Source organism: Paramormyrops kingsleyae, chromosome 6 (assembly GCF_048594095.1).
Source record: "Paramormyrops kingsleyae isolate MSU_618 chromosome 6, PKINGS_0.4, whole genome shotgun sequence".
NCBI lineage: Eukaryota > Metazoa > Chordata > Actinopteri > Osteoglossiformes > Mormyridae > Paramormyrops > Paramormyrops kingsleyae.
Window position 1 is genome coordinate 35,451,873 of NC_132802.1, and position 26,433 is coordinate 35,478,305.

The 26,433-nt window shown below is 42.0% G+C and overlaps 1 protein-coding gene across 2 annotated transcripts; it reads left to right on the forward strand.

The window, feature by feature from the left end:
- Positions 1-1,305: 1,305 nt before the first annotated feature.
- On the forward strand, positions 1,306-20,909 carry tkta (transketolase a). Of its 2 annotated transcripts, none has more exons than XM_072713131.1 (14): positions 1,306-1,601; positions 2,945-3,062; positions 4,659-4,772; positions 5,142-5,239; positions 8,402-8,593; positions 10,923-11,041; positions 11,563-11,759; positions 12,634-12,798; positions 14,025-14,181; positions 14,754-14,884; positions 15,412-15,495; positions 15,598-15,691; positions 15,870-15,992; positions 18,987-20,909. In XM_072713131.1, exons 1-14 carry the CDS (start codon positions 1,495-1,497, stop codon positions 19,172-19,174), a joined length of 1,887 nt encoding a protein of 628 aa, XP_072569232.1. In that variant the 5' UTR covers positions 1,306-1,494; the 3' UTR covers positions 19,175-20,909. The 2 variants fall into 2 exon arrangements, with proteins under 2 accessions (XP_072569232.1, XP_072569233.1); XM_072713132.1 differs by having other exon boundaries at positions 4,659-4,739.
- The last annotated feature ends 5,524 nt before the right edge of the window (positions 20,910-26,433 follow it).

A 26,433-nucleotide genomic window follows, 5' to 3' on the forward strand; every position in this document is an offset into this window, starting at 1 on the left:
GTCCATTAGATCCATCAGTGTTTATGGTAGAGAGGTTTAAACTGTTAATTACTCTTTAATTTCTTTAAAAAAAATCTGGATAACTGAACCTCTTTTTCCATCATATCAGTGAATAAATAATTCATGTTGTACAAAACTGCATGACATGGCATAATCATGATAATGATTATTGTTTAGTGGTTTTTGTTTGGTTGGTTAGTTGTTGGGTTTTTCTGTGGATGTTAAAAGTGGTATTTGAAGGTACAATTTATTATTTTGGAAAATGTGAGAGTTGCCAAGCATCCCGTAAATTATGCAATCGTTCTGTATTGAAAAATAAAGTTCTGTGTTCCATTCCTACCCTCACTTATGGTGGTCACGAGCTTTGAGATCGCAGAAACAAGATACGAGGATTGGAAATGGACTTCCTTCACATGGTGTCTGGGCTCTGTCTCCTAGGGAGGGTGAGGAGCTCGGACATTTGGGAGGGGCTCAGAGTAGAGCCGCTGCTCTTCCGCATTGAAAGGAGCCAACTGAGTTGGTTTGGGCATCAGATTAGAATGTCTACAGTATGCCATCCTGGGGAGGTGCTTTGGGCATCACCAATTGGGAGAAGACAATCATTTCTATGAAATAATTCTGGAATTCATTTGGATTAAGCATTTTAGCTGCGAATGAGATTTAGTCCTGGTTGAGTGCATGTTGTAAGCCTCTCAGCTGCCCTACAACTACATCAGCTTATATCCTGAAGACAACTAGTCTGTCTGTCTGTCTGTCAGTCAGTCACTTTATCTTATTTATTTATCCAAACATACATTTTCAGTGAGAATGCAGGGTCACACAATCCCACAGGTAACTGGGGGTTAAGTGCCACATTCAGGAACCTAATGGTGAACTCCATCTGCTGACTGTGGGATTTGAACACATGACCTTCTCACCACAGGTACAGTGTCCTGAACCACACACTGGATTTAAATGGTTCCGACCTGAGTGGTATAGCCTTATTTTGGGGTTTTGAACCTAGTGACTACCACGACTATCACAGTAATTCAAAATCAAATGTTTCACTCCTTGTTATCTCACAGGCAGTATTGTGACATGCAGCACAACAGCATTAGGCCTAATGATCCGAACAAGATGAGTTTTTTGTTAATTTAATGCCTTTCAACACCCATTATGTCCTAGAGGGACAACTGTCATACCTGATGAATGGTAAGCTGGCCAGGTGCCTCAACAGAATTTGTTGATCAGCTTAGACAGGTTGGCCAAACACTATTGTATGCAGCACAGCGAACTCCTCCCCTCCTCTTCCCAATTTCCCAATATAAGACTCGGAGTGACTGTGGACTTTCAGGCATAGAGCTCATGTTCGCTCTGCTTATTTTCAGCATTATAATTAACTATACCAGTCTCTCTCGGCTTGCCACCCCTTGCTCTCTCAAACATAGCATCGCTGTCTGTTTCTGCAATCAGAAGCTCAATCTCTTTTAATCTGCGCTGCTCATAACTTTACTCATGGAGAATTATCACAAAGTCGACCAGCAAACAGTGCAGGCTCTGAGAAACATCGCCATTCGACTCAGGATCAACTCCATTAAGGCAACTACAGCCGCAAACAGTGGGTAAGTTCGTGCCCCTGCAGATAAAATGTCTTTTATTTTATTTTATTTTATTTTAGTTCCTTGTCTTTCTAAGGAAGCAGTTACAAAAGCATGTTGTCTCATATTTACTTTTTTCTGACCTTTAGCAATATCACTTCTCTTATCTTTTTGAATAATTATTTCCATAATCATTTCTATTGTTATCCAATTGCCATTGTTTTAAAATTGCTGCACAAGAGGCGTCAACAAAATGTTACTGTACTGCAGCATAATGACAATAAATAATATCTGAAAGTATTTCCATGTCAGCATAAAGCATCACCTACATATTACACATTTGGTACAATGAACTCCATTGTGTACAAGCTGACAGAATGTAAATGAATAAATTTTAACACAAAGTGAAATTCTGAATGGAGCAGTTTATTTATTATGAAATTGCTGTTTAGTAATAGCAACACTTAATTTGATTATTGGTTAACCTTAAAACACATTAAATAGAACCAAAATATATTCCATTTTACATCTTCAGATGACAAAGTTAAACAAAACATTTAACATTAGAAAAACTAAATAATTCTAAGGTAAAAATTGTAAGAGGTGTTAAATTTACCATGATAGTAATCAGAGTATGCTAAGTAATCATTAGGTTGAATATAATCAAAGAATTGACACGGTATCAAAAATAGACTATAAACTGATTTTACAGTTCATTAAATCATATTCCATAATTTCACTATTTTTTGTGTCTGACAAAAAAAAAACAGTTGATGCTGTCGCACAAAAAAATAATTTTGATGTTTGGAGTGTTTGGGGAGGTCGGAATATATTTCAGGTCTCTATAGAATTAAGCACGACCATCATATTGAGGTAGAAAAAGACATATTTGTTGCAACCCAGAAGTTGACACCTCTGTAACAGCTTGGATGATAAACTCCATTTGGTGCCACGGATTTTTATTTAGAACCTGCTATTGCTTAATAAAACAGTTTTATTTCATTCGGGAAAAAGAAGGCAGCAAAATCTTCACACTAAATTACATAACACATGTGACAGCACATTCTTACATCGCAAAGTACACTTTGCACTGCTAGTTTGATCAGTTTTTTATATATAGAGTACATATATCTCTTTAATTGATACCAGCTGTGCGCATTCATGTATTATTTCTGTTTAAAGTTACTAACTATAAGCTAGACGATGCAGGTTATAAATTGTACAATGCCGTACTTCTTCATATTTTCAATGACCTACATTTAAGTTTAATCCATAGACTGCCTGTCTGTTTATGTGTGGGCCGTGCCTGTTTCCCGTCTGTTGGGTTTCTGTATTGTTAATCGACTTTACGGTCATCTGACTCACAGACACCCAACATCGTGCTGCAGTGTAGCAGAGATCATGTCTGTGTTGTTCTTCCACACAATGAGGTACACGCCAGAAGAGCCCAGGAACCCCAACAATGACCGTTTTGTTCTGTCAAAGGTAAGAGTCACTGTTATAAAAGTGGGACTTGGACTCTGAGTGGCCTGATGAAAGAAAGATTTTCTACTGGATACTTGGAAACATTCTTACACTTTTACTGGCCAAAGTTGTAAGTTATTAGGAAGAGTATGGAAGTAAATCTGTGCCACTGAAATTCACACATTGAATATTTATGCATTGGAAATATGCATCGGAAATTCGATGGCCCGAATTCACATGCAAAAATACGAGGTTAAAAATACAAAGACAACATTTCATAAGAACATAAGAAATTTACAAACGAGAGGAGGCCATTCGGCCCATCAAGCTCGTTTGGGGAGAACTTAACTAATAACTCAGAGTTGTTAAAATCTTATCTAGCTCTGATTTAAAGGAACCCAGGGTTTTAGCTTCCGCTGCACTAGCAGGAAGACTATTCCATACTCTAACTACACGCTGTATAAAGAAGTGCTTCCTCAAATTTGTTTTAAAATGTTCTCCCGCTAATTTCCACTTATGGCCACGAGTTTTAGTATTTAAACTAATATTGAAATAGCCATTTGGCTGAACAGCATCCAGACCCGTTAGAATCTTATATACCTGGATCATGTCCCCCCCTTAGTCTCCTTTGCTCGAGGCCAAACAGATTCAGCTCAGCTAACCTCTCCTCATAAGACATTCCTCTAAGACCAGGAATCATTCTCGTAGCTCTTCGTTGCACCTTTTCTAAGGCAGCAATGTCCTTCTTAAGGTATGGTGACCAAACCTGCACACAATATTCTAGGTGAGGTCCTACCAAGGAATTACATAAATGTAACATCACCTCCCTTGACTTAAACTCCACACACCTAGAGATATAACCCAGAATTCTATTGGCCTTTTTTATTGCTTCCCCACACTTCAACATTTCAAAGTTGTTCCAATTCGACGGTCCGAATTCATATGCAAAAATACGAGGTTAAAAATACGAGTTATACATCCGTAATACCAAGGCTAAGAAATTGAATCTGTGGCTGCGTTCAACTTGGGCTCAGGTCTGTCTGCAGCTGACGTGACAAGAGCATCTGGCTGCGGCTGCAGGGGTGGAGTATAAACTTACTGCAGCCAAGTTGGACAACTTCTACTCCTCATAGTGTGTCACACCTGACTGCAATGGCAGCACTTCCAGAAGGGTGTAGATAAATATATACAAATATCACCTGCATGCATATAGTAAGATGTTCAGTAGAAATTTGTGAAATTATTGTTAAGGACTGCAAAATTTTAATATGAATTGAAGTGGCCAAATTGTCCGCAGGTGTGAATGATTATGTGTGCGTGTCCTTTGATGGGCCGGCATTCCGTCCTGGGTTGTTCTCTGTCTTGTGCCCATAGCTTCCTGGATAGGATCCGGACCCCCACAACCCTGCATTAGACAAGCAGGTATCAAAACTGGGAGGTTGAGTGGTTGTATGGATAGATGGATGGATGAATGGATGGATGAAAAGTAATTAGAGGATTTTATGTTCTACACGGATGTCATTACAGCTTTTTTGAGTAAATGGAAATGAAAGGAATAGTTCTCCTGGTCCCCAGGAGACCCAAAACTGACTGATATGTCGGTGGCCACTTCCCCAGGGACACGCTGCGCCGGCGCTATATGCTGTCTGGGCCGAGCTGGGATACCTGAAGGAGAATGAACTCTTCAGCCTCCGCAAGGCTGACTCCATCCTTGAAGGACATCCAGTCCCCGTGAGAGTCTGTGTGGTCTCGGAGGCAGCCTGCCCCACTAGAAGCCCAAGTCCCCTGGGTCTCCTGACCTGGCTCACCCTCCTTTAGCTTTAATTGTATTGCCCCAGCTTAAAGGGCTGGGGTGGTACACCCAAAGGCACACAGCTGTCAAAATGGCTGCCAATGTTTCAAGAAGGGAGGAGCTTTCTGGTTATAATCCAAGTAATATTCTGGGCTCTAATACAACTCATTGAAATCAAACATTCTTAGTGTAGAAAATATACTAATTGCATGTAGAGCTGGCATTTCCCAGTTGAATTTCCATGGCCATTGCTGCTAGGGAAAACAGTTAAATTGCACTGCAAATTAAATCATTATCTGTCATTGCAGAAGCAGCGGTTTGTGGATGTTGCCACCGGGTCCCTGGGGCAAGGCCTTGGTGTGGCCTGTGGAATGGCATACACAGGCAAATACTTTGACAAGGCCAGGTAAGGGCCGATGGTCATTGGATGAATGAAACCAGTGCTTAACTTGTAAACTCTGAGGTGCTGGAGCTCCTAAAGACCACAATGATATCGTGCACACAAATCAGCCTTTACCAACAATAATGTGCTATAATTACTTAAAAGTATTGACATCTGTTACTTGCATCAAACTTTTTGTCTGCCTTTTAAGTTTCTTGCTTCCTTGTTGCAGTCCTTCTCATTAGCATTAGCATCCACAGCCGCTGCGCCTCTGCTCACTGTCTCTGCTTGTTGTCATTAGCATTAGCATCCACAGCTGCTGCGCCTCTGCTCACTGTCTCTGCTTGTGGTCATTAGCATTAGGATCCACAGCCGCTGCTCCTCTGCTCACTGTCTCTGCTTGTTCTCATTAGCATTAGCATCCACAAATGCTGCTCCTCTCCTCGCTGTCTCTAATCGCTCTCATTAGCATTAGCATCCGCAAACTGTTTCTGCTTGTTCTCATTAGCATTAGCATCCACAAATGCTGGTCCTCTCCTCAATGTTTCTGCTTGTTCTCATTAGCTTTAGCATCCACAAACGTTGCTCCTTTCCTAACTGCCATAAAACGTATTTATTAAAAATTCAGGTTAAATACAATGTTATGTAAAAACTTACACACATACTACTTTGTGACGCTCATGAAAACATTGCATGGCTTCAGTGGTTCATTAGCTTGAGGTAAAGTACAGTATCATATATAGTTTCTTTTATTATTACAGTATAATTATTATTATTTACTGTATTATTTTTTTTTACTTACCTACAAATTCGACTTAATGACAGACTCAAGGAACAAATCTCGTTTGTAACCTGGAGATTGCCTGCATACAACAAATACTATTCTTATAATATAATGTTTTGTTGATCATTTACAGTGCAGCTGGCTGCTTCTAATTACTTTGTCACAGAGCTTTGGCTTCTCTGACCAGGAGAAGAGAGTCTGCTCTCTTAAAGTAGCTCATATATAAATCATTACATTTATATACAATATATGTTTATATATACAAACACACATAAATATACATATATATATATTTATATATATATATATGTGTGTGTGTGTGTGTGTATACATAGGCCTACAGTTTAGTTTAGTGCAGTCTTCTCATACCATTTGATGTAGGACCTTGTTGATCCTCAAGCAGTTTTTTTTGTTTTCAGATTATATAAATCTATTTCTAAAAAGTGTTTGCTCCAAATTCATAGCAACATGCAAACCTTCCTGCGCAGGGGTGTGTAAGCCTTGAATCTTGTCTTGTTTATTCTTAATGCTTTTTTGAGTAGCAGTGTGCCCCCAGTATCTTGCCCTTCTTTGGGGAGAAAGTTCCCCTTCTTTCAATGTTGACTTCCTCTTGATCTGATGACTTCCTGTCAGTTTGCTGACCTTCTTCGACCAGTTGACTTTCTTGCGATCTGTTGACCTTCTCCTTGGTCAGATGAGTTTCAATGGACCTGTTCACCTCTTAAACGTTCTATCATACCACCCCAAATGAACACTGTGTTCATTTTCTCCCAGCCCCACCCAGAACTGGTTTGAAAGTGTACATTGAAATTACATTGCTTTTGCTTTGTGATTTATATGACAGAAAGTCAGCTATTTGAACATGTCAGCCTGATTTTCCGCTTCAGTGATAGTTGCACTCTTTCTCATTGGTTGTAGAAAGCACTTAACAATGGGGAATTGTTAAACCACATGCTAATAACAATAATTATTCTTATGTGGCTTCTGGGTCCACCAACAATGTAATTGGCAATGGAGCATAGAATGAAAGGTTTAATGCTAGCTGACTCCAAAGGCAGGTGAACTTCTGGGTCCAGACATGGCCTTTTCATACCCCATGTCTGATGATTAAGTTTAAAATTAGCTGAGGGTCACGCCCATTTTGCCAATGTTATTGTGAGCTTCTGACTTTCAACACTCATGTAATCAGATGCTATGTTTTAATAGGTAAAGAAGAACCTTTTTCAGTTTTGCTAAAGCATTTTATGCTATTTAGGTGTCAATCCAGGCCGTGCATTTTGCGTGCTAATTTGTTTTCTGCTCTGCAGAAGCAGGTGATTTGTGTGCTTGCCTACGCCTATGTGCACAGTACTTGATGCGTGACTAATCAAATGTGAAAATTTTATGAAGCAGTTGGTCCAGGTGCCACGGACCAGATCCCAGAATTCCTTTCTTCACCCAGAACTGGAATGCATACCGCGATGTGTGTTGTCTTGGCTAGTCTTTCAGCTTTAATAAAATATATCTATTGGACTGGAAAACTGTCAGGAGCCATTGGGTGCGAGGTGGTGTGAGAAGGCAGGTAGGCGGTAGGGTTGTGTTTTAGGGTGAGAGCTCTGACTCCCTCTAGGGAACCAGCTCATGCTTTGGAATGACAGTATATAGGTTTGGAAATGAACATTATTCAGGTTCAGAATAATCAGTCGTTATATACGGCTTTTCTTCTGCTTTTGTGATATTTCATGTGCCATTTTCATTTCTCGAGGAAGGATTAGTAATTGTTTTTTTAGATTCTACTGTAGTCCTGGAGGATGGATTAGTGAGTAGCAATGCGCTTGTGTGATTGTGGGTTTACTTCCAGCCTTGGTCTGTTTTGCCCGTATAGGTCACACCAGCTTTTTCCTGCACTCAAAAAACATGGTTCAGGTTACTTTGTGTCTCTACATTGCTCTCTCTAAAGCAGAGGTGTCAAACTCCCCCGAGCCCTGCACATTTTTGGGTTTTCCCTCATTTAACACACAGGGTTCAACCCCTTGTGCTAATCACCACGCAGCTCTTGAGCTGAATCATTTGTGGTGGAGCAGGGAAAGAACTAAGCTACACAGGGCTCCGGCCCCCCAGGACTGGAGTTTGGCACCCCTGCTCTAAAGGGTTATGTGCTTTCCTTAGTAGCCTATTGTGATCCTGTCCTGAATAAGCAGCCTAGGAAAATGATAATGTTGATGATGATGGTTGTCTTTTGATGTAAACATTTAGCACACTGACACATTGTGACATATTAGCAACCACAGAATTGGTTGCCACGATGCATCAGTTCATCAAGCTGCTGGGCCAGATCAGAGCTTGCTGGCTAATTCCAGCCCGTGGACCCACCCCTGCAGGCTGCACTTCACTGTGTGCTCTGTTGCCTCGTGACTCCACAGTTACCGCGTGTACTGCCTACTGGGAGATGGAGAGCTGTCCGAGGGGTCGGTGTGGGAGGCCATGGCCTTTGCTTCCTACAACCAGCTGGACAACTTGGTGGCTGTCCTGGACATCAACCGGCTGGGCCAGAGTGATCCAACTCCTCTGCAGCACCACATGGAGAAGTACCAGAGACGCTGTGAAGCATTTGGGTGAGTGGCTCTGCCTGTGAGTGCCAGTGTCCTGTGTTTTTCAGTTCATTTGTGTGAGTGGGGCTGTTATGCTTGTCTGTACAACTGCTCTCCATTTGTTTTGAACATATTTAAACCCTGGCACACGTGTGCACTATGGACATAGCAAATCACACCTTGCCGGAGCATAGCTCTACCTCCTTATGTCCAAATCTCACCTTGCAGGAGTACATCTCCGCTTACTTATATCCAAATTGCCCCTTGCCAAAGTGCAGGTCTGCCTCCTTATGTCCAAATCTCACCTTGCAGGAGGACCTCTCCGCTTACTCATATCCAAATTGCACCTTGCCAAAGTGCAGCTCTACCTTCTTATGTCCAAATCTCACCTTGCAGGAGGACCTCTCCGCTTACTCATATCCAAATTGCCCCTTGCCAAAGTGCAGGTCTGCCTCCTTATGTCCAAATCTCACCTTGCAGGAGTACATCTCCGCTTACTTATATCCAAATTGCACCTTGCCAAAGTGCAGCTCTACCTTCTTATGTCCAAATCACACCTTGCCAGAGCCCAGTCCCACGCTGAAAAGGTTCATTGTTTTGTCTGATATGCTGAATTATATTGCTTAATTTGGACCAAGCTTAGTAAAAGCGAAGTACTCAGGACCAGACTGGGAGTTCAAGTCCCCGAACAGCCCAATATAAAATTATATAAATGATCACACTTTTATTATATATTTCTGTTAAAATATCCATTATCTGGTCTATTGAATGTACATTCTTACCTACACGGTTTAATTTTGCGTTCATGTAATTTGTACCGGCACGTTTCACCAACGTTAGTAAAGCATGGAGCAGCTTTGACATAAATAAGGAAGCTTCATCAAAGTGCACATTAAATATATGATCTGTGCAAATTCCAAAACATGTTTAATTAATCACTTACACAATTTATTTTTCCCGAATTTGCGTGGAACATTAATGATGCACACCTCGAAATGCATTCACACCTGCATGTAGTGCTGTCCACTTGTGATCGGATCACCCAGGATGAATGTTAATACCAGGTGTGAACAGGGCCCAAATTTCACCTTGCTGGAGCCCAGCTCTGCCTCCTTATGTCTATATCACACCTTGCCGGAGTACAGCTCTGCCTTTTTATGTCCAAATCTCACCTTTGTGAAGATCACCTTCTTATGTCCACTGGCACTTTCCTGGAGCCCAACTTCACCTTCTTATGTCCAAATGGCACTTTCCTGGAGCCCAACTTCACCTTCTTATGTCCAAATCACACCTTGCTGCAGCCCAGCTCTGCCTTATATCCAAATTGCACCCTACTAGAGCACAGCTGTGCCTCCTTATGTCCAAATGGCACTTTGCCAGAGTGCAGCTCCACCTCCTTATGTCCAAATCACACCCTGCTGGAGCACAGCTGTGCCTCCTTATGTCCAAATGGCACTTTGCCGGAGTGCAGCTCCACCTCCTTATGTCCAAATCACACCCTGCTGGAGCACAGCTGTGCCTCCTTATGTCCAAATGGCACTTTGCCGGAGTATAGCTCCACCTCCTTATGTCCAAATCACACCCTGCTGGAGCACAGCTCTGCCTCCTTATGTCCAAATGGCACTTTGCCGGAGTATAGCTCCACCTCTTTATGTCCAAATTGTTCCTTGCGGGAGTACAGCTTTGCCTTCTTTAATGTTAATCTTTTTTTCTTAATGTCTGAAAATTTAGTAAAAGATTCAAAGTGAATGGTTTCCCAAAACGCTGGTTTTGCACAAAAAAAAACGTTTTTATCAGTTTTAATGTTAATTTTAATTAGTCGTTCTGATTTCTCGAATAGATATTCCTACAAGATGCCTTGATTTCTGTCCTGTGTTTTTGTATTTTTGCTTATTTTGTTTACTGTGTTGCTACCAAAACTTCAGTTACTAGCTGGACTTGGAAAGACCTGTAACAAGCAATCTGTGAATAACTTAATATTTTAACGCATTTTTACAAGGACATTACAAATGCATAAGCAAAAATATTACTTGTAGCGATAAGCCATTTTGATGAATCTTTAAGTTTCATTTATATTAGCTTTAAAAAAATGTCCAGTACTATTTAACCACATAATATGTGCAATACTCATATAAAAAAAATGTACAGAGTGGCTTTTTCAGGACCCCCCTCCTCCCTGCTCTGTACTTGACCAGGCTCCCCTTCCTCTCTGATTATGATTTAACTCCTGGTGTTACTCTTTTCCTACACATGTATCTCTATTTGAGTGAGTAGCCTATGTGTGCACATGCACATATCTGTCAATGTATCTCACACACAAATAGAGATAATGTCCTTTTCTCTTCTCTGGTAGCTGGAATGCCTTCGTCGTGGACGGCCACAGCGTGGAGGAGCTCTGTAAAGTCCTCAGCCAGCCTCGACACCAACCCACTGCCATTATCGCCAAAACCATTAAAGGCAAAGGAATTCCAGGTACCCACAATGCAATGGAATCTATACAGCACCCCAAGCCTATCGTGTAGAGCTTACAAAATCTAGGCACTGGACTGTATCACAAAGCTGAGGTTATCACTGCCGATACGTCCCTCTAAGTAGACTTTGCAGACTTTGATGACCTGGGGACAGGAGCAAATTTCAGGGAGGTACAAACCTCTAATTTTACTACTGGGCTACATGTCTAGTTGGGAGCAAGCAAAAATCGGGCAGGTCAAACCCATAATTTTGCTATGTGACCACATGCCTGGACTGATGGTTTCTCCGCATTGGACCTTGAGCAGCCGGATCTCTCCCTTTCAGGCTTCTTCGATGTGGTAGTTTGCTTTCCTACTTGATATCATATTGTATAAAAATCACTTTGCTGCCCCCTTTAGGTGTGGAGTCCCGCATCCCCTGTTTGTGCCAATTAAGGGGGCACTGTCAGCTTGGTGAGCTGCTTAGCACAGATGAAACTGCTCCTTCATTTCGCGTGTGGGTCTGTGTGTACGTGTGTGCAGCCGCTGAGGACAAGATGGGCTGGCATGGGAAGGTCCTCCCCAAGGACATGGCGGACAGCGTGGTGAGGGAGCTGCACAACCACATCCTGAACAGCAGCAAGCGCCTGTACCCAGCCACGCCCGTGGACGATGCCCCACTCGTGAACGTGCGCAACATCCGCATGCCCAGCGGCCCCAGCTACAAACTCGGGGAGAAGGTACAGCATTAATGTGGGGAGTGCGATTCACTCTCCTGTTTTAATAATAATTACAAATAAAACAATTCAAAGAGAACTGGAAGAGGTGGATGGAACAACTCCCAAAATCAAGGAATAGTCAGGTGGGTGAGGTGGACATAAGGAGGCTTTTAGATAGTGTGGGTCAACAGTTGGGAAACACTTTCCTTAAGGAAGTACAAATAAATAGTAACTCAGTTACTACTAAAGAACAAATCATGATCTAATATGGTTTCTGTATAAAATACATGAAGCATCATGACTGAATGAATGAACAAGGAATCAGTACGAAGCAAACAGTTACTGATTAATTAATTAAGTAAAGTGTTACCGATATTTGTTAGTTAACCTGATGCTTTCGTAGTAGTTAAGGCTGATTTATACTTTTGCATAGAATCTATGCCATGGGTAGCTCATGGGTCCACAAAGGGCCGGTGTGTATGCAGGTTTTTTGGATAACCTTTAGGTCAGCTGTTCAAACCCAGGTGTGAGGACTCTTCAACCAATCAGTCTTCTAATTAGTAATCTAATTAGGAAGTTGCAGCGAAGATCCGGATACACAATGGCTCATTCCGGATAAGATTGCCCACCCCTGCGCTACACGATGGCCTCTATACCCTAACCCTATATACTACCTGTATAGTTACATTTCTGGGGAGGTGCGTGTCTGGCTATGGTGCAGGCTACGGTGTAGGATATGCAGCTACACAGCTACCAATGGTGTAGATTCTATGTAGGACTATAAATCAACCTTTAGTCTGGCCAACTGACCTTCTTCATGGAGGTAGGCCTTAATTTTTAGGTGAGTATGCCATATGCCTTCTGTCCTCTCCAGTAACAGCTGTTTTCTCACCAGATTGCCACACGGAAGGCTTACGGTCTGGCTCTAGCCAAACTGGGCCGGTACAACGAGCGGTTGGTGGCCCTGGATGGGGACACCAAGAACTCCACCTTCTGTGAAATATTCAAGAACGAGCATCCCGACCAGTTCGTGGAGTGTTACCTTGGCGAGCAAAACATGGTACCCGCATGTTCTTTCCTCACTAGCAGATGGTTACACTGGTTAACTAACATACCTCTTCATGTTGATTTCATACAGTGAACCCTAGGAAAGCGCATTGGGATGATATTGGCAAGGTGCTGATTGCTTTAATCATTAGGTCTAGCTTGTGCTTAGAGAACTGTATTCCGTTAGATATATTCCTGGATGTGTATTGAAAAAAATTTAAGATGCCATAATGGAAAACATCTGTTTTTGTTCTCCCAAAGTCAAACTTCTGCCACAGGTATTTTGCGCCTGGGCTGCTCAGAGCTGTGTATGAGTCTGGCATTTGCTCTATTTTAGGGCACTAGGCTGACAGTAGATACAGTTCACTGAATAATGCATCTCTGTGCTCACAGTGTGACCTGTGAGGACCTCGGCCTACTTCCTGATCAGTCTGAGGTGTAATCCAAACCCGCATATTCATAGGCCATGTCCTCAGCTCACCCTGACCTGCTGAGTTCCATTTACCTTGGAGGTCAGAAGCTGGAGTGACGTCAAACCCAAATTATTTACATGTCAGTACAACAAATCAGAAAGCCATTTAGCAATATCAGTTCTAGCCAGGTTCATTGTTAGCCATAGTTAGCAATGCCAATTAATAACGTGGTATTTAGCACCTACACACATGATAGCAACATGTCCACAAATAGAGGTTGGACAGTACTGTGTGTATGACCCATTTAATGAGAAACAAATAAGACATAAGTGCTAAATGGTATATAACTCTAGCTTTCACTTCTGTTGATGAAGGGTGCAGCCATCTTGAATTTTAAGGTCAGGGTTGCAGAGGTTCCTCCGACTTTTCGAGTCAGAACTCTGACTTCAGAGGGTGTTCAACTTTCTGACTTAGGAACTCAGAAATTCTGACTTCCCAGTTCCCAGATGAGAGGCAGTAATATGGAAAAAAACATCCAAGCTACTCTCCACATGGATCAGAAAGCACACAAGCTGTACTGTTTCGAGCAGGTTGATGATAATGCCTACTGTTAGAAGGGCGTAGGGGAAGGTTTCTCATTCAGGAATACAAGAAATCAAGCAAATTTCATACAAAATATGCCAGAGAGTCTCCCATGTGACCAACCCTTCATTTGTTGAGGAATGAGGAGGCCCATTGATAGATCTCCAAGATTCCCTCAATAAGAGTTGCCGTTCTCTCCCCCAGCCACTGCCATAAGCCCCCTACCACTCTGCCCCCTCCTCAGGTGAGTGTGGCCGTGGGTTGTGCCGCCAGGGACAGGAACGTCGTCTTCGCCAGCACCTTTGCCGCCTTCTTCAGCCGAGCGTTCGACCAGCTGCGTATGGCAGCCATCTCTGAGAGCGACATTATCCTGTGTGGCTCCCACTGTGGCTTGTCTGCTGGTCAGTACTGAATTCACAGCAGGTCTTAGCTCCTCCCCCTCCATCTGCAAACTATGTATTATTAAACCACAAGTTAAGCCATGCTTACAAATGTAATTGTTTTAAATGTTCATTTTTTTGCCTCACTTCTTAGTGATGAAAGTGATTCTTCACAGCTTCAGTGTGTTAATCCCTTATGTTAATTGCCCTTTAATGGTGTAATTCTTCACCATAACACAATCGACATCATAGTTCCTGCACTAATGCATGTCTCCTTTTTATCGTTTCTTTGCTTCTGTATTTCCCAAACAGATTCTATCAGTTTTTTTCCTTACTGCTGTATCCCTGACTAAATCCTGACTTTTCATTCCTCACATTTTTCCCATTGTATCTTTGCGCTGGTCCTGATAGCACCCAGCCCCTCCCCTCACTCACTCCCCCTTTCTGTCACGGAAGTGGTTACAGGGTGCCCAGGCATCCTATTGGTTCCCCAGGTATGCTGCACGCCTGCCCCTCTTCTAGTTATTTTTGCTGCCCCACCCTCCCACTCCCATTGGCCGAGGGCTCTGACACATGTGGACGCCTTCTTTCAGGGGAAGATGGACCATCTCAGATGGGCCTGGAGGATCTGGCATTGTTCAGAGCCATCCCCACGGCGACCATTTTCTACCCCAGCGATGGAGTCGCCACCGAGAAGGCAGTAGAGCTGGCGGCAAACAGGAAGGTAGCATGTGGCCTGGCCCTCGGGGATCCGTGCTCCGACTCTTGCATCGGCGCCCAGCATATAGAAAAAACAACCCCATGTGGGAAGCCCATTAACACATCTGCTTCCTTTGTCTCGCAGGAAGCCCATTAACACATCTGCTTCCTTTGTCTCGCAGGAAGCCCATTAACACATCTGCTTCCTTTCTCTCGCAGGAAGACCATTAACACATCTGCTTCCTTTCTCTCGCAGGAAGACCATTAACACATCTGCTTCCTTTGTCTCGCAGGAAGCCCATTAACACATCTGCTTCCTTTCTCTCGCAGGAAGCCCATTAACACATCTGCTTCCTTTGTCTCGCAGGAAGACCATTAACACATCTGCTTCCTTTCTCTCGCAGGAAGACCATTAACACATCTGCTTCCTTTGTCTCGCAGGAAGACCATTAACACATCTGCTTCCTTTCTCTCGCAGGAAGACCATTAACACATCTGCTTCCTTTCTCTCGCAGGAAGCCCATTAACACATCTGCTTCCTTTGTCTCGCAGGGTATTTGCTTCATAAGAACCAGTCGTCCTGAGAGTGCGGTCATTTACAACAGCAGTGAGGACTTTCACATCGGCCAGGCCAAGGTGCGAGCAGGGTGCGGAGGACTGAGGGGCACAGTCAGTCACACAGCTAGACTGCACCTCACCATGTCACCAATGTGTTTGGCGCCTTGTCTTTCCCACCAGGTGGTGTACAAGAGCAACGATGATCATGTGACCGTGATTGGGGCGGGGGTCACGCTGCACGAAGCCTTGGCAGCAGCTGAGCAACTCAAGAAAGGTAATGCGAAGGATTCCTGTTATTCCCCTGAGCTGGAAGGTGCTGCTAAAGGTGGAATGTCTAAAAAAAATAAAACATTTTTTGGTTGCCTGGCTATACAAGAGGAATGAATTGGTGTTGTCACAGTGACTCATGACTCACTGCTGGCGCTACCTAAAGCCACTGTATCGTCCTTCAGAGAGAATCAATCTCAGGGTGATTGACCCTTTCACAATTAAACCCCTGGATGCTCAAACCATCATCAACAATGCCAAGGCAACCAAGGGCCGCATCATCACTGTGGAGGACCACTATTATGAAGGTGAGTGCTGGGCCGTTTCTGCTGAGGGCAATGAGGGAACACTGATGCATGATCTGAATTTTTTTTTAAATTGTATATATCCACACACCTGAATTTATAGGGAAATCATTTTGATTGAAATTTCCCATACATTTAACTTACCCTTAATATAATATCATTGAATTCATTAGCATTACCAAAGTTGAATTATGTGTTTTATTAGTATTTTTTATCCATGGTTTTGCCATGTTGACATACATGGAAAAGCTCAGAGCTGCACAGGAGTTTATCCTGGATGCTGCTACAGGGGCATCCAGCAGTGGATTAATGAGTTCAGGGGCCCCAGGGTCACAATGTCTTCTTCTGCCCACACTCCCCAAAACGATACAACAATTAACTATAAAACGAATAAATATTAGAAACTATAAAATAACTGCAAAGTCAAAGCGAGTGTGACGCTGTATCAAATCATCAGAAGAACAACAAACCAGCAAGCTTACACTTTTCCATCAGTAATATGAAGCAACCAGAAAGCTCAGCAGAGACTATGGGAGGTATTTTCTGCAAAAATGAAAATGATAAAATGAAAATGCAATCTCCACTTTGCTATTTAGTTTTCAAAGTGTATGCTCTAAAATCCTGCCAAAAAGAAAATTAAAATGAAATAGTACCATTTGCATTTTAATTTTACACTCATTTTTGAGTCCGATGTGAAAAATTCAAAAATAAAATTAAGAAGCCTTTTTGTCTTTTCATTTTCCAATTTGACTTTTCATTTCCTCTTACTGAGTTAGTAAGTAAACTGGTGAATGACACTGAGCAATTGTACACATAATTGATTCGAATAAGAAGCCATATTTCCAAATGGAATGTGAAGGTCATATTCACGTTGGGTAAGGAAAATATGAAATGCATAGTACAACAGCTGTGAATAAAAAGCCAAAAGTATTGGGACACCCCTCCAAATCATTGAATTCAGCTGTTCCAATCACTACCTTAGGCACAGGTGTATAAAATCAAGGACCTAGGCATGCAAACTGCTTCTGGAAACATTTGCAAAAGAATGGGTCGCGCTCAGGAGCTCATTGAATTCAAGCATGGTATCGTGATAGGATGCTAGCTGTGCAATAAGTCCATTCTTAAATTTCCTCACTACTAAATATTCCACAGTCTGTTAGTGGTATTATAACAAAGTGGAAGCAATTGGGAACAACAGCAACTCAGCCACAGAGTGGTAGGCCACGTAAAATCACAGAGCAGGGACAACGCATGCTGATGTGCGCCAACTGTCTGCAGAGTCAACAGCTACAGACCTCCAAACTTCATACGGCCTTCAGATTAGCTCGAGAACAGTGCGTAGAGAACTTCATGGAATGGGTGTCCATGGCTGAGCAGCTGCATCCAAGCCTTACATCACCAAGTGCAATGCAAAGCGTTGGATGCAGTGGTGTAAAGCTGCCACTGGACTCCAGAGCAGTGGAGACGTGTTCTCTGGAGTGACAAATCACGCTTCTCTGTCTGGCAATCGGATGGATGAGTCTGGGTTTGGCAGTTGCCAGGAGAACAGTAGTTGCCTGACTGCATTGTGCCAAGTGTAAAGTTTGGTGGAGGGGGGATTATGGTGTGGGGTTGTTTTTCAGGGGTTGGGCTTGGCCTCTTAGTTCCAGTGAACGGAACTCTTAATGCTGCAGCATTCAAAGCCATTTTGGGCAATTTCATGCTCCCAACTTTGTGAGAACAGTTTGAGGATGGCCCCTTCCTGTTCCAACATGACTGTGCATTAGTGGACAAAGCAAGGTCCATAAGAACATGGATGAGCAAGTCTGTTGTGGAGGAACTTGACTGGCCTGCACAGAGCCCTGACCTCAACCCGATAGGACACCATTGGGATGAATTCCTAAAAGAGTGGTCAAAGATTCCCATAAATACACCCCTAAACCTTGTGGACAGCCTTCCCAGAAGAGTTGAAGCTGTTATAGCTGCAAAGGGTGGACCAACTCCATATTAAAGCCTATGTATTAAGGGATGTCATTATGGGATGTCATTAAAGTTCATATGTGTGTAAAGGCAGGTGTCCCAATACTTTTGGAAAAATATTTGCACATTGTGAACTTGATAATGAAAATGCAGAGTAGGCAATGAAAAGACAAAAAGGTTTTTAAATTTAATTTTTCACATCTGACTCATACAGGAGTGGAAAATCATAATGAAAATGCTGCTATTTCATTTTTATTTTGGCAGGATATTTGAGCATAGACTATGAAAACTAAATGGCAAAGAGGAGGGTGTATTTTCATTTTATCATTTTCATTTTCATTTATTTTTTCTGCAGAAAATACCTCCCATAATAGATCTCATTGAATAAACGCACCTCAGTAGCAGTAACCTTAAAACAATACACTCTGATCCAGTGCGTGTCAACTGCATCCACAATGTGCACTCAATACATATTCACCATAGACAGCATAGACCATGGGTAACTTTATAGAGAGGGGCAAATTTCCAAAGAATATTTAAAAAGTTCTTACTATTAAAATGTTTTCCTCCATGCTTTCCTGGCATAAAAGTTATTAGTCTGGCTCATAAAATCCATTTTACGCAGGAAACAGACTAAGCATATCAGAAAATACATAAAAGTATTAAAAGATAATTTAGAATTGGTTTTAACCAATCACCAACTTGAAAAGAAATAAACAACCGAAAAAGGGTTACTTTAAAAAATAGTAATAAAAAACCCTAGATGGCCAGTAGGGGGCCCTGATGTCTCTGGCAAACCTGTTAATCAATCCGCCCCTGGGGAAGTCGGCTGGTTTCTGTGCAGGAGGATGTGAGGATGCAGTCGGCTGTCAGCTGTGTTTAATGTCTCCTCAGCCCTCTCAGTCCTCTTTGACCTACATAACTGAGCAGGCAGGCGTCAGCTGCTTCCAGCCCCATTCTTTATTTGTATCCAAATGTATCTATTTGTACAAAGGCTGTGGCCCTATGATATTAAACCAGCTGCTGTGGTTCCACTAGGTGGCCTGGGGGAGGCAGTGTGTTCTGCCATAGTGAACGAGGCTGGGCTCACGGTGCATCGTCTGGCTGTGGTCCATGTGCCACGCAGCGGCAAACCAGCCGAGTTACTCAAGATCTTTGGCATTGACAGGGACGCCATCATGCAGGTGGCCAAGAAGATGGTCAGCAGCTCTGCTAATGCCAAGTAGATGCGCCAAGGGGTTGGCCTTCACTGTGACCCACTTGGCGTTAAATTTTGTCCTCTGTCATCAATAAATCAGCCATTGAAACTTTTGGAAACCATATACATCTATTAATTCATATTGACATGCTGTTAAATTGACCCCTATTCTTTGTCTTCTTCCTCACTCCAAATCCAGGCCAAGAATTTGGTGTGTTGTAGCCTTATGGTGCTTTTCCACTGGCACCTAGAACTGAGCCGTGCCAGAGCCATACTGCAAACTGAAAGTTTTCCATTGTAAATTATGCAAGCCATGGCCAAGTCATACCCGTGCTGACACAGCACTGCTTACTACAGGGCCGAAAGCATGACCAGTCCGAGTTGGTTGCATGACTGCCACTGATTGGTCAGAATGCATGGAGATACCAGTGATATGCATTGGCATTGATATGCATGGATAATGCGATGTATTAATGCATTCCTGATAACTTGGAACTTGTAAATTTCCAACCTCCTATTTAAAAAAGTACTATAGAACAGCTGAAAGGAATGGACTTATAATGCAAATTTACGCAAATGAATGTTCGTGCCGCTAGCGTTTGATGCTAGCACAATGCGGCTAGCAGAAATGAGCACATAGTAAATCATGATGTACACCATGTAAACAGTAAGCAAGCATCTCTTCGGTTTGTCATCAGTCCAAACCCAGCAACACCTTTACCAAGCCGGCCCTTCTGCAGTAGAAAACCGAAGTGAGCTGGAACCATGCTGTAACTATTCTCTTCTCAGTTCATGTCCGGTTTGGCTTGGTTCCTGTATGCCAGTGGAAAAGCACAATTAGAATCCAACAGCTGAGCTGTTCAGTCCTTTAGAGCACTGCTGTGACAAAACGAAACAACTATTTTGCCACACAAAACAGAAATGAAGATCAAATTTCTAAAGATGAGACTGCCAATGACCTAAAATCAGGCTTCCTCATCATGTTACGGCATTGTGAAGAATTTATGTAGTCCAGTGAAGAATTTGCTGTCTAAAGAAGTTCTTTGATAAATTGACATTCTTTAATGATACTTCCAAGCTAAACCTGAGAGCTATAACACATATTTCAATCTGATCAGGTTATTTTGATCTTAGCAGAAGAACGTAATATAAAGCATGCATGCATTTCAGAGAATATCATGACTAAAATTACTATAGTGCAAGTATAAGTATGAAAACTTGCTGACATCTGTATCTGAGACTCTTTCATGCTATTAATCATTTTTCATGTATCTAATGTTTTTAGAATCTGTCAAACCCCCTCCCTGCTCACACTATTACTATTGATATTTGATGAGATTTAAAACTTTAGCGTCTTGAGTTTTCAGATATCTACTGTTTAATGTGGTTTTAAATACTTCTCTGGAAACTCCAAGTTCGTGGGATTTTTTTTGTGAATTGTGTTTCAAAACTATAATGAAAAAATATGCATTTTAAAATGTTGATGTATTACATTACTTTAGTTGAGCTCATTAATTTAATCTTAAGGTATACATTTAAAGCTGGCACTGTTGAAAATAATTAATGTCTGAGTTTCTTAATGATCTATTAACATCTTAGGTTGTAACTCTATGGTTATGATTTGGCCATTTACATGGTAACCGTTTAAAGCAGACTATATAGCGATAATAAAATTAACAAAAATGTATGTTCTCTGCCTGTCTGGTTTTTGGAATTCACTGTTGTGTCTATTTTTCAAAATAAAATGGAGTATTTTGGTTCAAGTATTCCTTCTTTATCCTTAATTAACTTGTTACAAATTATTGCTGCCCAAAAACATCTATAAGTTCATGCAACGTTATTCGAAGGTGTGAGAAAGCACAGACAGCTCAGAGAATAGAATCGCTTCAGACAGGACTTTCGGAAAGGAACTGACCTTTCTTTGGGGATTCCCATGTTAATTCAAAAAGGGAATTAAAAAATTAACCCCATATACACAATCACTTTGGAAAACAACTACTGGGGACTCTGGTCCTGTCAGAGAAGAGCACACAGATACAGAGGCAATGAAATGGACTGTGACGCTCACCTCACTTGCAACCCTGAACTGACAGGCCGATGCCCTCCCCCTTTCTGTCTCAGTGATAATGTGTCTCTGTTTCAGGGTTTATCTCACCTAAAACATACTTTCCAAAAACAATTGAAATATTGTTTCATCATCAATTACCAGCATGCCTTGAAAATGGTCCTCCCGTAAATCTGTATTACCAGATACCACCTGAAGGTTTAAGCAATGAGTCAGAAAGTTTTGTTTAGACAGGTCACTTTATCCATTATACAATTGGACAGCAATCTTCAAAATGCACATAAGTAAACCACACAGGCTGTATTACAAAGCGAGCAGACCTAGGTTCTTGTATAAAGTTGTGCTGGCTCCACGCATTCAGCACGATTGTGTCTGATGGATATCTGTGTGCAATGAGATCAATCTGATGAAATGTGCTGTCTAGAGGCAAATTGATTTCTTTCTTTTTGTTCTTTTGGTCACAGTAATGCAACAGGTTATATAAAAACTGATTTAAAAAAATAAAAATAATTATTTAAAAAGAAGAGTAATACAACAGGAACATGTATGACATTGATGCAAACCATTTACACCATAATTTGAGACTTTTTAAACTTTGTGATTACCTAAAAAAAAGATATGAGGGTCTTTATGTGTATAATAGTCACTCTATGGCAAATTGTGGAATTATATTTTATCAATCATTTTCATAACTAAGATGTCCTTCTAGCTGTGTGCTCTGCTGCCTGGGGTGGACTCTGTGGATGGGAGATGGATGGATTTTCACAACCAAGATAAAATAAACTTTATTGATTCCAGGGGGACATTATTTTGCATACAGCAGCAAGGTACATACTGTAAAGTGCACAGATATATAGAGTGCAAAACAAAATCTAGCACACAGTGCGAACATTATACAAACAGAATACCAAGCAAACAGTATATTGCACTGACTATATAACCATTACTGATGTGTGCACAGGATATACAGCATTTTACTCCATTGAGTCCTTTTAAATCTTCACATTTGTTTGCAAAAATATGGCACACGTGTCGGTTTTTGGTTTGTAAAATAAGTCACATTACAGTTTGCATTATTCACAAAGAATTAAAAACCTGAAGAGAGAATCAGAAATCAGAACACTTAAGGCAAAGTACACCCCTAATACCCGACCATCACACAGAGATCCTGAGAGAACAGCCAACAGAGACTCCTGACCCCTAGATAAATATGAAGAAAACATATAAACAAGCCAATAAAAACACTTTGCAGACAGTCATAGTCAGTCAATCTATTATGTGACATAGCAGACACCACCAGCAAGCATCACTGCCAGTGCCCCCCCCCCCCCCCCCCTCACAGGCAAAGGGCATGAAGAGAGCTCACTGTCCAAAGCAAATTTAAGTTTGCCGGGGTGGGGGAGGCAGTGGTGAAGCTTAATTAGGGGCCACATGGCATGTGACCAGCACGGTTTGTGAAGTGCCGACACCTTATAGTGGATATAAAAAGTGTACAAACCCCTGTTAAAATGCCGGGTTTTGTGATGAGACCACGATAAATCATTTCAAAACTATTCCCACCTTTAATGTGACTTAAAACCTGTACAATTCAATTGAAAAACAAACTAATCTGTTTGGGGGAAAAATATAAAAAACCGTACAATAAGCTGGTTGCATAAGTGTGCAGACCCATAAACTAGTGCTTTGTTCAAGCACCTTTTGATTTAATTACAGCGATAGGGGACCAACTGTGACGTTACCAAGAACTGGATGTCCATCCAAAACTGATGAAAAGACTAGATGAAAACTGGTCAGGGAGGCAGCCAAGAGGCCTACAGCAACACCGAAGGAGCTCCAGGAATGTCTGGCAAGTACTGATTGTGTACTACATGTGACAACAATCTCCCTTATTCTCCATATGTCTGGACTAAGGGGTAGGGTTACAAGACAGAAGCCTTTTCTTACAAAAAAATCCATCCAGGGACAGCTAAATTTTGCAAAAAAAAAAAAAATACACCAAGTCTCCCAAAAGCATGTGGGAAAATGGGTTCTGGTCTTATCAAACTAAGGCTGAACTTTTTGGCCACAATTCCAAAAGGTATGTTTGGCACGAAAACACCATCATCACCAAAAGAACACCATACCCACAGTGAATTTCAGTTGAATCGTACAGGTTATAGTCACATTAAAGGTGGCAAAAGTTTTGAAATTTTTATCATGTTCTCATTTCTTTACATCACAAAAGCCTGTTATTTTAACAAGGGTGTGCACACTTTTTATATCCACTGCATAATCACATTACAGCCAGGGTGTCAAACTCCAGTCCTGGAGACCTGCAGCCCTGCACAGTTTTTGGTTTACCTACATTTAACACACCTGATTCAACTCCTTGTGCTAATTACCACACAGCTAAGCTAAATCATTTGTGGTGGAATAAGGAAAGAGCTAAACTACACAGGGCTCCGGCCCCCCAGGCCTGGAGTTTGACATCCCTGCATTAGAGCCTGCTAAGTGAAAAATATTAACTTACCATTTCACTTTTTAATCAAGAATGATATCTTTTACTCCTTAAAGACAAAAGAATTTTCAGCAGTTTTTCCACCGCAATTGAATTGTGTCAACAAGGCCAGAGCTACCTTTTCATGGCACCTTGGCAAAGCTTTACTTGCCCCCCCCCCCGCCCTACAATGCAGTGAACGTTTAACTTCCTCAACACTGGTCATGTGGAGGCCCTGGGCAACCACCTATTCTGCCTATAGCTAGAGCTGGCCATGTGTGTTAAACTATCATTTAGGTTATTCTTACCTCAAAGAGTTGTATTTTCTTACTGTTCCCACAACGGCAAAAGTCATTATACCCAGGCCATAGGATAATGTGCATGCTAGAGGAGAGAGGACAAGATCAGTAATCACAACATTATCTTCAGCTATAAATACGTATTTTATGTGAAACATCTGAACAATCACTCACCATAATATGCGTTATTGTGTAAAACGGCAACAAAAATGGAAACAACAAAACCCAGGATCACATCTGTTTTAACAAAAACATCCAGTTGTGTTTCATAAAATTACATACATCAGCATGATCCACCAGGAAACAGAGAAACATACCTGTTTTATCATAAGGCCGCCCTTGGCAGGATGTTGTATGAGCAGGTAGGTCTGCAGAGTACATTACAGTCGGCTAGCTTACTGAGCAGCACACGGTTATGTACAGTCTGGTCAGCAAGACATACTTGTGTTAAATGGAAACTTGTATATTTTATGTCTGTTAAAAGAACTGTATACACACTGCTCAAAAAAAATTAAAGGAACACTTTAAAAACACATCAGATCAAAATGGGGGGAAAAAATCATGCTGGATATCATGGTATTAATTCCTTTGTCCTCCAGGAACTGCCTGCATGCTCTCACCAAATGAGGCCGGGCATTGTCATACACCAGGAGGAACTCAGGACCCACTCCACCAGCATGGGGTCTGACAATGGGTCCAAGGATTTCATCCCGATACCCAATGGCAGTCAAGGTGCTGTTGTCTAGCCTGTAGAGGTCTGTGTGTCCCTCCATGGATATGCCTCCCCTAACCATCACTGACCCACCACCAAACCGATCATGCTGAACAATGTTACAGGCAGCATAAGGTTCTCCACGGCTTCTCCAGACCCTTTTACGTCTGTCCCATGTGCTCAGGGTGAACCTGCTCTCATCTGTGAAAAGCACAGGGCACCAGTGACGGACCTGCCAATTCTGGTATTCTATGGCAAATGCCAATCAAGGTCCACTGTGCCAGGCAGTGAGCACAGGGCCCACAAGAGGACGTCGGGCCCTCAGGCCACCCTCATGAAGTCTGTTTCTGATTGTTTGGTCAGAGACATTCACACCAGTGGCCTGCTGGAAGTCATGTTGTATGACTCTGGCAGTGCTCATCCTGTTTCTCCTTGCACAAAGGAGCAGATACCTGTCCTGCTGATGGGTTAAGGACCTTCTACAGCCCTGTCTAGCTCTCCTAGAGTAACTGCTGGCACGTATTGATGCACCATCCTGAAGCAGTTGGACTACCTGTGCAACCTCCGTAGGGTCCAGGTATCGCCTCATGCTACCAGTAGTGACACTGACTGTAGCCAAATGCAAAACTAGTGAAAAAACAGTCAGAATAGATGAGGAGGGAAAAATGTCAGTGTCCTCCACCTGTTAAACCATTCTTGTTTTGGGGGTCGTCTTATTTTTGTTCCTCTTGTGCACCTGTTGTTAATTTCATTAACACCAAAGCAGCTGAAACTGATTAACAACCCCCTCTGCTACTTAACTGACCAGATCAATATCCCAGAAATTGAACTGACTTGATGCTGTTCTCTAATTAAAAAGTGTTCCTTTAATTTTTTAAGCAGTGTTTATACACTACCATTTAAAAATTTGGGGATGACTTAGAAATTTCCTTGTTTTCCATGAAAACATACATGAAATGTGTTAGAATAGGAAATATAGTTAAATAAATTAGGAAATAGTCTTAGACCAGTTTAATTTTTGAAATTAAAATAAGTGTGTTCTTCAATCTTTGCTTTTGTCAGAGTCCTCCATTTGAGTATGTGTGTGTATATACACTCACCTAAAGGATTATTAGGAACACCATACTAATACGGTGTTTGACCCCCTTTTGCCTTCAGAACTGCCATAATTCTACGTGGCATTGATTCAACAAGGTGCTGAAAGCATTCTTTAGAAATGTTGGCCCATATTGATAGGATAGCATCTTGCAGTTGATGGAGATTTGTGGGATGCACATCCAGGGCACGAAGCTCCCGTTCCACCACATCCCAAAGATGCTCTATTGGGTTGAGATCTGGTGACTGTGGGGGCCATTTTAGTACAGTGAACTCATTGTCATGTTCAAGAAACCAATTTGTAATGATTCGAGCTTTGTGACATGATGCATTATCCTGCTGGAAGTAGCCATCAGAGGATGGGTACATGGTGGTCATAAAGGGATGGACATGGTCAGAAACAATGCTCAGGTAGGCCGTGGTATTTAAATGATGCCCAATTGGCACTAAGGGTCCTAAAGTGTGCCAAGAAAACATCCCCCACACCATTACACCACCACCACCAGCCTGCACAGTGGTAACAAGGCATGATGGATCAATGTTCTCATTCTGTTTACGCCAAATTCTGACTCTACCATTTGAATGTCTCAACAGAAATCGAGACTCATCAGACCAGGCAACATTTTTCCAGTCTTCAACT